Genomic DNA, 15403 nt, shown 5'->3' on the forward strand with positions numbered 1-15403 from the left:
AAGAATTCAATTGAATTCGAATCGTCGACTAGAATACAATTATTTTTTCAAGAAAAAAATTCATCCTGTTACCCAACCAACACCTTTTTTAGACACATTATTGCATCACTAAACTAGTCAAATTGGATTATCATAGCGATTTATGTTATCTCTTCCCCCACGAATCATTGAAAGATATAATCGAAATCAACTCACTAATAAAAACTTGGATGTCTCAACAATATACCTTAGTTTATCATGTATATTGTGTCAATCATATTTTTCGAGAAGAACTTTTCTTCTCCATCAAAAGGTTCATTATTAAAATAACATCAACAATAGTGAAATCAATGATATTTGTTATAACATTTCATTGTGGAGGGACATTGTTACAAATAATGCACGCATCTAAACGGCGAAAATTTGTCAGAGGTCTGTCACAAGATTCACACCAAGTTTGTGTTATTTCCATCATCGATATAGTGTAATGTAAATCCATATGTTCATATTCGCCTCCATTATTTCTATTTCGATGGGAATAAAATCTAAAACAACACCAACATAATGTGTGGATGCTATCATTGGTGGTTCGTATACGCACATGAGAGTCCGTCACACAGTACAGATCTAAATTATTTTCCACTGTCTCACTAATGTTCATCCACCGGCTCCCTATTATAATGTTGCCATTGTCTGTCGCTGGATCATCATCAATGCCTTCATCTTCAAGTTCCGGATCTATTACACCATCAATATCCTGCAAATTATCAGCAGCAGCTATGGCTCCACCATCTTCTTGTACTACATCGAATATATCGATTTCTCCTCCGATGTTATCATCTCCTTCGATAATGATGTTGGGAAGTTCGTCTTCTTCATCCGAAAATCAATTATTTTCGTCTTCAAGTGTCAACCTTGTCAAAACTTCATTAATTTTTGCAGAATTCATATTTCTTCATTTCTGAGTGAATAGCTTGAAGTTACTAATAGTACTAGTGAAGTGAAGTTTCAGAATCAGCATTCGATTTTTATGATTTGTTCGATTGTGGAGGTGGTAGCCCCACCACTCTTCTTCCTCTATTCTCTCTATGAGTTTATGATAGGAAAAATAGGTTCATGAGAGTGCAGTTGAATTTGTCAGTTGAATATTGCAGCATCTAATAGTGAATACTAATATGCCTTTTCCGAAAGAATGGAATTCAAAACCGAAAGTGTGTGGCGATCCAATTAAAATTGATAAAACTATATTTTGTAATAATTGTCAAGGTTATTGGCCTGAGACGTATATTAATCCATGTACTGGTTTGTGTCGTAGATGTGTGTTGGAGAATCCAGTTCCAGTTCCGAGTCCATTCACAATTCCGAAGACGACAAATGATTCATCTCCTGAAGTATGCGTCCATCATCAGTGCTACAAATGTTTTACCAAAATCGTGTATAACAATATGGGAATTTGTAGAAATATGTGTGTGAATTGTGCATCAAATCGCAAGTTACTAATTCAACGTTGTATGCGTTGTGATAACTACAAAGTAGATTGTTGGAACAATTTATGTAGTATGTGTAGAAATGGATGGATATCATGTGAAAATGTTGGTGATTTCCATCCCGATGAGAACTTTCACTTCCGGGATTGTTGGTGTTTGGAGAGTGAAGATCAGATGAGGAGACTAGAAATCTATGGCAACGTTATTCGATCATACATTCCATTGGTTATGGTGCCACCTATCACAACGAACGCTAATAATTAAACAAATGCATTAGTAGATATAAATGTGATGAATAAAATCAGTTTGAATATTGTTTGTTTTTTTTACTATTTAGAATCAAAATTCAAAAAAAAATTCAATTTCATTTATATATCTTTATTTTTCATCAAAAACAATAATACTGAAATTACATTAATGAATTTTCATCAATCCAAGAGTTATAATCTCCAGAAAATCCCAACCATTTCACAAATAGGCGACGTCCTTTCTTTTTCAAAACTCGTTCAACCAAATATGCATTGGGATCTTTCGCTTTATTCAACTCCATTTTATAAAAGCAACCTTTGATTGGATGTCCATTCACATCTTCTAGCTCATAAGTTATAGGCTCTGTACTATTAATTTTCACAACTTTACTAAGTTCAGTGGTAAAGTTTGCAGTATAACCTTTGGCGAATACGTTTTTAAATTTACTAATTCGCACCACATCTCCAATTTTGAATTGACTTTTTTCACGTTTACCACTTGGCTTCTCAGATTTTGTATAAACGAACAATTTTGTAGATGGTTTTACCTCTGCAGGCTTCATGCCAATGGTGCGATGAACTTTGTTGTTATATTGATTGGTAATTTTAGGAAGAACTTTCAACACCTTGTAATGGCCTTGAAGTGAGAATTGTTTATAAAGCCAACTTTCCAAAGTTCTGATAACTCGTTCGGCAATTGAAGCTTTTTTTGTGCTGAATGTTGAGTAATGATTGATATGGTGTTTCCTCATTAACGATGAAAATTTTGAATTATAGAACTCACTACCGTGATCAGATTGTGAGTTTCTCGGCACATGCTTTGCATCTTCCAACACACTTGCCATAGCTGCAGTAACTGAATCAGCAGATTTATTTTTCAACGGTTTTGACCATACATATTTTGAATAACAATTGATTACTATGAGTATGTATCTATTACCGTTATTTTCTTTAGCATATGATTGCATTTCCATCAAATCCATCTGCCACAAGTCCGAAAATCCCTTTATTATTGTCTTTCGACGGGGAAAATTTCGACGCGCTGGCTTATGTATTTCTTTCACAATCTCCCATTTTGCATCACTCATATTACTCAAGATTATTATGTTAAGGACTCACTTCTCTACTGTTCAAGTGCAGGTTTAATTACTGACTGATCAAATTCATCAACTCGCTCAGTAAAAGTATCAATCAATTCAGTTATAACGCTAATTCACATTTCCACATTCTTCAAATCATTTAGTGATGAGTCAGTTTCACAAACTGATTCTGTGTTTATGACTTTGTGATCAATAGACTAATCCTTCTTCACGTAATTCCTCAATTATGGCCAATATTTCATTATCGTGGCCGGTATGACCAGCCATTCGTGAACTCCAAAGTAATCGAAGGCGATCAATCAATTCTTCGAGTTTATTCCAATATACATAATCTATATGCTTATTTCTGATATATTTTTTTTGGGTTGGCGGTTTGATCATGCCAGCACCTTCTCTACTAGAGTTTGGCAAAGGGTTTCCATTGGATAATAGTGGTAGAATTATTTCACGATATTTCTTCCAATTATTCGATAGTAGACCCTGTTTTCTTTCATTATATTTATATGCCGCCTTTGTTAGTTTGAGTATATTACCATAAGTGCTCATATCGGAAGAGGGAATATTTCCCGATGGTACTTTCATGAATATCAATTTATATAATTTTGTTGTGCCCTGATATGTGGCAATAGTTTTACCATTTTTCTTGAACACAATTTTCTCATCGATAAATTCCACATCAGCTACACCCATTTGTAAATTTCCCGTATCAGTGTTCATGTGTACTCCAAAGACTGTATCGTATGAGGGATTTCCTGATAGTAACTTTTGTATATGCATTTGTACTTCATCACCATTATCAAGTGCATTTGGTGATTCTGAATTTGAAGTTGACAATTGAGAAGATTGATGAGCCTTCGAAAAAGCACCTTCAAATTTTGGTTTCAACTCACTTTTAATTATAGTTTTAGCGGTGAATGGTGTAACACTATCTGTTTTCTCCATTCATTTGAGATAATCCTCCAGTATTGGCAGATATTGCTTTCAATGGTGTTATTATTGGCTCGTAGATTCTCTCGAGTGTTGATTGATCACCTTGGCGACTATTCTTGATATAATTGAATTTCTTTCGAACGGCATCCGTTGCTTCAATTAATTTTCTTTTTAAACATATTTCGTCATTAGTTTTCCCCTCCGAAAATGTGTACAGTGAAGTGTTGTCTACACTATCTAGCACTTGAATGAATCAATTATTTCAAGAACGTCAAGGATATATGAAAGCGTCAAATCCTTTTCGATAACGTCCATCTAGCACTTCTCGATCCTTATCAATTACTAAAAATCCATATTTATCTTCCCAACATCTTGCACACATATCTTGAAATTGCTTGAATGTAACATCTGGTGACACATGGTCGGGAAAAATATGATTGAGATTCATATCATCTTGTTCGAACAGCACAATAAAATTTGCATTATCTCGAATCAATTGTTTTGGGACTCGTGAATATGTTTGGGCTAGATAGAAACAATCCACATTTTTATGACGACCCATACTGAAATATGATCGTATAACATCCTATTTATCATACATAACATCATCAAAAATTAATATCGAATCCGCTTTGGCATCTGACGGTTCTACTATTTCACCTGCGTTATTGGCGAAGGTGTAAAATCCCAATCCTTTAATTGGAGTTAGCACTTCACGTAAATACTCATATTTAGGTTGATAAAGAGATTTTGAATACAGATAAACATTTGCAAATCGTAATCCTAGAGGATGAGTCAGCAGAGAAATCATAACAATTAGAAGGTCCAATAATCTGTCCGCGAATGGATAGTGGAAGTAAAGATCCATGACGCTGTTTGACACCACTTTCCGATCCACAACCCACTTTTTCATCGAAATTATCGATGGAAAATTATTGCTTTTGCTGTAGTATGCGCATTGTATGACAGTTGGAGACTATATAAGCAGGGTTCCATATCGATTTCTTTATTCAAATGGGGGTTATGAACCGATGCAGATCTACTAAATTGCATTCGAATAAAGTTGGTAGAGGATTGGTAAATTCACTCATTAATAATCTACCATTCGAATAACACTTACCTGGCTATCAGTATTGCGGTCCCGGCACCAAATTGCAGAAAATATTGGTGAGAGGTGATCCAGGTGTCAATCAACTGGATGTTGCATGCAAAAAACACGATATTGCATATTCACATAATCCCAACAATCTTGTAGCTAGACACATAGCGGATCAGGAACTTGCTGAAAGTTCTTGGAATCGATTCAAGGCAAAAGACGCTTCTATTGGAGAGAAAGGAGCCGCTTGACTAATTACAAATATAATGAAGGGAAAACGCCGATTTGGTATGGGTTGCAAGTCACCATCCAAGCCGTCGCGCATACAAAAAAAACGTCCTATCAAGAAAAAAAAGCTACAAAAAAATTAAAAGATTCTAAGTTAATAGCTTTTGGATCTGGAATCGTTAAGAAAGTGCGCGATGTTTTACACAAAGCGGGAGGAAGTGAATTTATTGTCAAAAATTCTAAAAAAGCAACTGAAATTGCGCTAAAAGCTGCACGCAAATATACGCGAGATGCAGGTGGCAAAAAGAGAATTCGCACACCTCGAATCATACCAATTCCTAAAATTGGTGGAATACTACCACTCATTCCAATTTTTGCTGGTTTATCAGCGTTAGGAAGTTTAGCTGGTGCTACAGCTGGCATAACGAAAGCAGTTCAAGCAGCCAGAGCGAGTAGGGAGCAGCTGAGTGAAACAAATCGACATAATAAACACATGGAGGCAATTGCTTTAGGTAAACAAGGGAGTGGTATCTACTTGAAACCTTACCGTAAAGGATTAGGACTATATCTGAAACCTCAGAATCCAAAAAACTCATAGATTTGCTACCTCAAAGAGCTCTCTCCAACATCGACCTCATCTATCACGCTAAGAAAATGATGATTCCATATTTTCGGGGGGTATATATGCGTGATGATTTACCAAAATCAGGACCACGCCGATATGAATCTGCTATAGTAAATTTGGATAGTCGACATGGCCGAGGAACACATTGGGTAGCATACAGAAAAAGCGGCACTTCTGTGAAATATTTTGATAGTTTTGGTGATTTACCCCCTCCCAAAGAATTGATTTACTATTTCTATAAGGGATCAAATTCTATCAATACTATTACTTATAACTATGAGCGTAAACAACAATTCAACACAGTATGGTGTGGTCATTTGTGTTTGAAGTTTCTCCAGAACAAATCATGGAAATAACACCAGCACAGGACAGAAAGAGTATCAAGAGGATGAGTCATTCATTGATCGCATATTCCAGAGCACGCACTTTACGAAAAATGAGTAAAGAACAACTCGCTGATATGCCGAAAGAGGTGATGATTGGGTGTGCGTCACATGAAATTGCATCTGTATGGGATAAGTTACCACAAAACCTACAAAATGATATTGATGTGATGAAGTGTCAGTACTGCCAAGACCATTACAATGATTCCAGCGGCGGCAGCAGCTGTATTTCTGATGTGAATGATGGTCCACCTACAAGAAAAATTTTCTGTTGTTATTGTAAAGTGAATGATGTGAATGTAGTCACACATAGTGATATGGATAGAGCGCCAAAAAAGCAACGATTACTCCACAATTTCTGCTGCCAGCAATAAAAAGACTTGAATCAGTGAAAATTCATCAGTCATGTCACGTACGTTTTCATTGTCGGGATACTCTAGCGAGTTGAGCGCCAACTTCTACCCTCCCATCGAATTGGATGCCACCAGTAATTATGGTCTGGGATTACATGGTTTCTACTCTTACAACTCCATATTTGATGTAGATGCTAAGAATAATGTTATCGGCTATTCGCAGACAATAAACTCACCCCCCACTATTATAAAAATTCCACCTGGGGCATATGAAATTGATGAAATCAATAAGGTGATTCAAAGATTCATCAAATCCAAAGAAGTGAAACTAGAAAATGGGGATGAAGAAAATATCAACGAAGTATTTCTCCTACATGCAAACAACAACACTCTGAAATGCGATATGCGCTCCAAATATTTCATCAATCTCAAACATGAAAACACCTTTGCTGAACTTCTGGGGTTTGATAATAATGTGTTCGGTTGTGGTGAAACACACGAATCAACATTGCCTGTAAATATCAATAAGGTAAGAATAATTCGTGTGGATTGAAATGTTACAGCTGGAGCATATTCAAATGGTAATGAAATCTATAGCATCTTTGAATTTGATATTGATGTAGAGCCCGGTTACAAACTCACCAAAGAGCCACAAAATTTTATATATTTATATATATATATATATATATATATATATATATATATATATATATATATATATATATATATATATATATATATATATATATATGCCAATCCAACCTGGGGGTCGTCAGTATCTCGACAATATCACTCTACGCAAATTGGATGATAATGGTAAGCTGATCAATTTCAATGGTGAAAAAATAATAGTTAAATTGGAATTGATAAAGCTATAACAATCATCATTTCTCATATGTTGATTCACAACATCGACGACCGTCATAAGTGTATCACCAAAAATAAGTTTGGTCGCAGAAGTAAGGCTGTTTCAAATACTGTTTTGCGAGGACCACCTGGAGCCGGTTTCAAATTGACTTCCGATGGAAACTTCGATATGGAAAATAAACGTTTGAAAAATATAGCACAACCTGAAGAGGGTACGGATTGTGTTAATCGTGATTATGTTGGTTTTTACATCTCAAAGATTAGAGGAGAAACAGATTCTGACATTGATAAAATTAATTTGAGATTAGATAGAGTAGAAACACATTCCTCATCTGTTAGGAATGATCTCATTGCGCTTGGACTGAAGTTAGTAGAAACTGTGAGAAATTGTGAGCATATGGAAAAGGATATCAAATCGATGCAATCTGATTTGAAAAAACAACCCTCGATAAGTATCCAAACAATTGACCAAAAACGATGGTGAGCGATGATCATCTGTGAAAAAATCAATATAAAGCTGAAACTGATGAAATAGTAACTCAGTATTTATTACTTCCCAGCGCTGAGCAGATGATAATATTTGATGAAGATATAAACTCTACAATTATTGTAAAAAAATGGGATTGTGCTTTAATAGCCATCGATTGCAGCAGCGGCAGCTGATGAATCAACATAATGCATTTGGTGGAGAGTATAGTCATGTGCATTTAAAGGAGGGGAAATCTAAAAGTCGATTCATTCCACATATGTTAGCCAAACGGTCAAGATATAGAATAAGTGCTAGTAGCGTGAACTTTCTCAAATCCATTGGTTTGAAGGTGCGATATAAAAAATAGTAATAACATGGCTACCATCACCAGAAGTGATAAATTGGAGGTATTCGAAGAGCCAATGTTCGACCATTCCCTCATTAGCCATCATGAGCATACATGTAAGCCGTATGGTTCACCATATTACAAAAATTCAGATGAAATAAGAATTCCAATCAATTTTCAAGATCTTATACTGGATAAAGCAGACAGTTACATTTATATCGAGGGGAAGTTCACACCATCTGATACCACGAAGCAGTGCTACCTATCCAATAACGCCCTTGCTTTTCTCTTCGATGAAATTCGCTATGAAATGGGGGGTGAACAAGTGGTCGTTGTTCGAAAACCTGGTAAAACTACAACAATGAAAACGATGATATCATTCGGACAAACACAAGCAAATTCACTACTACCGATAGGATGGGGTCTTGATGTGAATAAACAAGATATATTGGATTCCGTCAGCAATGTATTCAACGGCAAATTACCCTTGAAGTATATCATGGGTTTTGCTGAAGATTACAATAAAGGGATATTGAATGTGAAGCAGGAGCTCATTTTGATTATAGCACGCTCATTCAAAAATTCATTCATTGGAGAAGTTGATGCAGATTTAGAAATCAATAAAAGAGAATGGAGAATCAGATACATTGTGCCGGAAGATCGCCAAAAATTGAAACTATTGAATCGCATTAATAAAAATTCTAATAATGCTAAAGTGAAGGTGGCTTAGCGTATGTGGGACCTTTATGAATTACCCACACTTCGTGATACATCCTCAGATATATGGGCTGTGAAGACAACCAACAGTTTCGAAAGACCACGATATATCATTATCGGCTTTCAAAATAGTAATCAATCCGAAAATATATCAAAAGATGTAACTAAATTCTCACATGTGAATATTAATAATATTCGACTATCTCTGAACTCTGAAGTATATCCATATGAGCGTTGGAATCTGGATTTCGATATGAAGTTAGACTCATCAGCCTACTATGCATATGAAAACTTCCAACGCAGCTACTACGATAAAATTATGAGTGAGCCGATGATGGATATTGGCAGCTTTCGCAACAATCCACTATTCATCATCGACTGCTCCCATCAACCCGATGCTATGAAGTCATCCACTGTCGACATTAAAATAGAATTTGAAACAAGCAAGGTGAAGTTTCCAGCAAACACCAAAGTATATGCACTCATCCTCCACGATGCTGTTTTATCATATAATGCTCTTAACGGCTCTGTTCAGACTGGATTATAATAAGATTGACATGTAATTCATCATGAAATATTCGATAAATAATAAAACAATCAATAATTATTTTTTGTCTTTTATTCACTAGATATAGGGAAATATGCAACATTATTTTATTCATACCATATACAACAGATTTCAATTATTTACATCACCATCTGTTAATGATTCTTTCAGTTGTGGGTTAGGACTTCGCGGTTCCAATTGATATTTCTCTATAATATTCTGCGGCAGGTATGTGCATATATCGTAAAGAAAATGTTTCAAGTCTGCTTCAATTATTAGCTTACAGAAGTCATCCAAATTCCTGCTTCCATACGAATATTTATGACACAATGCCACACATTGTGAATGGAAAAAAAAAACACTCACTTGAAATTTCACCATGATTGAAGCGAGAGAGTTGATACATATTTCATATAAATAAACCATTTTCACTATTTACAAAGAGAATAAAGACACAATCAACACCATCAATCTAAAATATCAAATTTTACCAATGAGCGGGTCTTGGCACCAGGATAATCCTGAGAACTTTGACCCATATATGTAAAAATGAATTTAGATTCGGTTGAATTCACTTCACGAATAATGTCCTCTGTGAATTGCTCTGTGACACGTTTTGGTAGCCACGATTTGAAAGAAGTATTACTTTCCTCATCCAATAAAACTACTTGGATGGATTTACCATATCGTGTAGAAAGCATAGTCATTTTTTCAATTTTATAACCCTTATCGACAATCAATGATGTTATGGATCTCTGCTCTAAAACTTCATTTTGTTGATTAATTGCAAAATTAATCTTTTCAATGTCAAATTTCAAATTATCCATTTCAAAAAAAAAAGTGAAAATTACAGTTTAAGAATATAAAAAATATGTTCACCTCTATGACGATGTCAACACTCACTACTTGGATTGCTAGTTACTTCTCGTTATCACCTTGAAACTCAACAAATACTAATCACCTATTCGAACACTTGAGATTATATGAACTGAATGTGAAAGTATGAAACTCCATACTTATAGAAAAATTATCAGGAGGGAAGGGGTTCAAGGTTACATTTTCTTTATATTTGAGCTTATGTATCAAGGGCAAAGCCGGTTGTCTAACCACACTTTGTGTTTAAGGTCATATGACGTGTTCCGAGGTCAATATCGATCAGAATTTTTTCCCAAGGTCATATGACGTGTTCGTAGCTCGAAATCGCTTATGAAATTTCCAAGGTCATGTGACCATGCAAGGCCAAATCATAGCTGTACAGTAAAAAGCGGTTCACGGTCATGACATCACACACATCTCAATGCCAGTCATGGGCGGAGAGTAAAAAAGGGGTTTCACCTCATTATGTTACACACAACTCAAGGTCAACTCATAGGCAGAGAATAAAAAAACTAATCAAGGTCACAGTCAGTGTTGTGGAACTGGGGGGGGGCATAGCCTTGGGGGGAGGTCCTGACACGTCTTTCCCCCTCTACTGTTGTTGTCCATCTTTTCAATTGGCTGCACCGCGCTGATGAGGCCAATAGCCAGAAACACGTGTCCGCGGTTTGACCCCCTTTTTTTGAGTGTTGTGTCCACAAATTGTTTAATTTTTGATTTATATATATATATATATATATATATATATATATATATATATATATATATATATATACAGATAGAGATTTTATCGAGTGTGTATGATACAAATCAAGAATGGAATAATTCGCGGACACAACACTCAAAAAAAGGGGGGCAAACCGCGGACACGTGTTTCTGGCTATTGGCCTCATCAGCGCGGTGCAGCCAAGTGTAAAGATGGGCAACACTTGTTTGCCGAAATCAGGAAACGACACAAACGCACGGAGTCAACAACAGGAGCCAACCGCACATTTGTGGTTCCAGTTAGAAGACCTAGAATTCCCAGGCTACATCTAACATGACCACGGAGGCAGCTATAGCTACCTGCGAGACATCCGGGTCCAGGACATAAATACATATAGAGATTTTATCGAGTGTGTATGATACAAATCATACACACTCATTATTATTAGTAGGGTGCTAATGCCGACTGAACGCCTCCCCCCACCCCTTTTGACCTTGAGACGTCACACGACCTTGAATGACGTCACCTAACCTTGTACGTCGTACACGTAGTATAAGCTTGAATGCGGTGTTTGACCTTGAGTGTGGGGTTTGACCTTGACGTTCGACACTTCGACTACCTTGAGCTTGCTCCATGGCATTGAATGTTGACCTTGAATGAAATCGTGACGTGTACAGAATATACAGTGGGATTAGGCGTTGCGGTGTTTGACCTTGAGTGTGGGGTTTGACATTGACGTTCGTCACTTCGACTACCTTGAGCTTGCTCCATGGCATTGAATGTTGACCTTGAATGAAATCGTGACGTGTACAGAATATACAGTGGGATTAGGCGTTGCGGTGTTTGACCTTGAGTGTGGGGTTTGACATTGACGTTCGTCACTTCGACTACCTTGAGCTTGCTCTGTGGCATTGAATGTTGACCTTGTAGCTCCCATTTGGGTTATGGTGGGGGGGAGGAGTTGGGCTTTTATAAGGAGTGTGGTGTGAACGTTTCACTCATTTCAAATTCTCCTTATCGTACGGTAGATATTTCTATATAAAAGATGTATTCGTGCATTGATTGTAAAAAAAGTTTCACTCGTAGTGACAACCTACGTCGTCATCAGCGGGATTTCTGCACACCCGCAAATGGTGATGGACCTCCAACATCGAAGAGGCAACGGTTGACACCCCCAGCACTTCCAACACTGCAAACATGCGTTTGCTGCAATTTGACTATTGCAAGCGATCAGATGAATGTACATCGGAGGACGTTGCAGCACAGAACAAATGCATGTGTTCAATATGGGGAAGGTGTGAAAATTGTCAATACAGCTTTCAAGTGTCGAATTGTGAGCTACCGAGTGGACAGTGAAATCCACCACATGGATTACCCAACATTCTTCAATGAAATTAAGCAGAAAGTAGTGAAACTACTCGAAGAAGTGTTGGATATCCATAAATGCATGAAAGTGAACATGGAAGTGTTTGGGCGGTACAGTCTGCAAACTAAGGATCTTTCAGACATCAAATCATTTAATAGTCCCAATGAAATAATTGATCAATCGAATGATTTGGATGTGGTTTATAGCAGTTTTGCAGATAGTTTAACTGTTAAAGCAGCGGAATTTCAAGATCGGGATTCAGGTATGTGATCTAGTCAAAATGTTGATGATGATGGACTTATAGAGAAAACCCATATTTTCAGGTTCGACCATTGAGAAAATTTTGTACTTGGAGGTGAATATCAACAAGTATAGCCCCTTCGGAGGGTCTTCTTACATCAAATTGCCAAGGTTCATCGAATTGAAGAAAAGTGTGGTGAATGTTCTTAATCAAGATCAGTGCTGCTTTGCGTGGGCTGTGACTTCAGCTTTATACCCTGCCAGTCAGAAACTTAATGAAATTTCATCATATCCCCACTTCTCAACCGTCTTGAATGTAGCAGGTATGGAATTTCCAGTTAAGTTGAAAGATATTCCTAAGTTTGAGGTTATGAACGATTGCTCTATCAATGTTTATGGGTTGGAAAATGTTTTTGAAAATGGTAGAATTGAATATGAAGTTGTGGGTCCGTTACACTATTCTAAACGTAGAATAAATAGTCATGTTAATCTGTTGATTATTACAGATGATTCTGGTAATAGTCATTATTATTGGATTAAGGATTTATCGAGACTAGTATCATCACAAATATCTGCCCGTGGTCATAAAAAGTATTTTTGTGATGGTTGTTTATTGTACTTTGATAATGAACGAACTATTTTTGAATGATTGTAATCACATATCGACAACGACACCATCCACAAATTTCAGGGTTGATAAATTTGGTAAAAGGGTACCTGAGAATATTTTGAAATTTGAAAATATCGAGAAACAGTTGAGGGTTCCATTCGTTGTATATGCTGATTTCGAATCTATTCTGAAACCAGTGCATACTAATGAGCCAAATCCTGCTAACTCTCATACAAATCGAACATATCTTCATGAACCATATGCTTTTTCTTACCTCATAAAGTGCTCTTTTGATGATTCTATATCTAAATTTGTACTATATAGAGGTGCTGATGCAGCTAAAGTGTTTGTGTCAAACTTGGAGGCTGATGTCACCAATATTTATCACAAATATTTGAAGAAAGTCATTCCAATGAGTCCATTGACTGATGAGGAAGAGCATGATTTCAATATTGCCGCCACATGTGGTATATGTGGAGAACCATTTGGTGATGGTGATATTAAGGTGCGTGATCACTGCCATCTAACGGGGAAAAAAAGAAATGGAGCTGCACATAGTATTTGTAACCTCAATTTCAAATTACCCAACTTTATACCCATAATTTCCATAATCTCAGTGGGTATGACTGTCATTTGTTCATAAAAGAGTTATGCACAAACAAAACAAAATTTGATGTCATTGCTCAAACTAAAGAAAAGTATGTTTCCTTCACGAAACATATAATTATGGAGAGAATAGTAGATCACAATGGAGTGATGAAAAATAAGTTTTTGAAATTAAGGTTCATCGATAGTTTTAAATTTATGGCTGCTTCCCTTCAAGAGTTAGGTGACAATTAAGATGAAAAACATTTTGTGGAAACAAGAAAATATTTTCCGGAACAGGATAAATTCAAACTTATGAGGCAGAAAGGTGTTTTTCCGTACAGTTTCATCGATTCTTTAAATAAATTAAATTATTCTAGTATACCATCAAAGGTGGACTTTTATGATAAATTAAATGAAAAACATGTTTCTGATGAGGATTATGATAGAGTAAAGCAGGTATGGAACACATTCAATTGTCAAGATTTGGGTGAATATTCTGACATATACCTAAAATCTGATGTTCTACTGTTGTGCGATATTTTTGAAAATTTTAGAAATATGAGTTTAGATACATATAAATTGGATCCTGCTCACTATTTCACTTCTCCAGGTCTTTCTTGGGATGCTATGTTGAAGTATACGGGTGTCAACTTGGAATTATTAACTGATATCGATATGGTGCATTTTCTCCAAAACGGTATACGTGGTGGTGTAAGCCAGTGTTCGGAGAGAAAGCATATTGCAAACAATCAGTTTCTTCCAAATTATAATCCCGAAGAACCTTCATCTTTCATAATGTATTTGGATGCAACAAATCTGTATGGTCATAGCATGTCCCAATCATTACCTTTTGGTGGGTTCACTTGGTTGACCGCCAGTGAAATATGTCAGTTGGATATCAATAGTATTCCAGATGATAGCCCCCAAGGATACATACTTGAAGTAGATGTGCATTACCCTGTCGAGTTACACGATCTACATTCGGATTTACCATTTTTGGTTGAAAGTATTATACCACCTGGTTCAAAGTCCAAAATACCCAAACTTATTCCTAATTTGAATGATAAAAAGAAATATATCGTTCATTATAGGAATTTGAAACAAGCGGTCCGTAATGGTTTCATGGTGATGAAAACTCATAGAATTCTCAGATTCAATCAGTCACCGTGGCTGAAAAAATATATCGATTTAAATACAAATTTGAGAAATAAGGCTACCAATAAGTTTGAGAAGGGTTACTTCAAATTGAATATAAATTCCATATTTGGCAAAACGATGGAAAATGTAAACAATAGAAGAGACATTCGAATTGTCACACATTGGGAATCCATAAGAAGAGGTATGGGTGCCAATGCTTTGATAGCTCGTCCCAATTTCAAAACATTATCCATATTTTCGGAAGACTTTGTCGTCATACATATGGATAAAGTTAAGGTTTGTTATAATAAACCATTGTATTTGGGGTTCAGTATATTGGATATGTCGAAAACAGTCATTTATGATTTTTTCTATGATGTCATCAAAAAACATTACGGACCACAGGCTTCTCTTCTCTATACCGATACGGATTCTTTGATACTGAAAATAATGACGGATAATTTTTATAATTTTATGATTGCAAATGTTGACAAATTTGACACTT

The 15403-nt window shown here is 36.1% G+C and overlaps 1 protein-coding gene across 1 annotated transcript in view; it reads right to left on the reverse strand.

Moving 5' to 3' along the window:
• Window positions 1–361: 361 nt before the first annotated feature.
• LOC141484018 (uncharacterized) overlaps window positions 362–15403 on the reverse strand; it is a 91564-nt gene continuing 76522 nt past the window's right edge. Inside the window, exons 2-3 of the mRNA XM_074179157.1 lie at window positions 581–849; window positions 362–524 (exon numbers count right to left, since the gene is read on the reverse strand). Of these exons, the coding sequence (XP_074035258.1) occupies window positions 504–524; window positions 581–849 (290 nt within the window). The 3' untranslated portion in view covers window positions 362–503. The remainder of the gene's footprint in view (window positions 525–580; window positions 850–15403) is intronic.

Source organism: Leptinotarsa decemlineata, unplaced genomic scaffold (assembly GCF_025532065.1).
Source record: "Leptinotarsa decemlineata unplaced genomic scaffold, Ldec_3_MD MMD2_tig00004307_RagTag_RagTag, whole genome shotgun sequence".
NCBI lineage: Eukaryota > Metazoa > Arthropoda > Insecta > Coleoptera > Chrysomelidae > Leptinotarsa > Leptinotarsa decemlineata.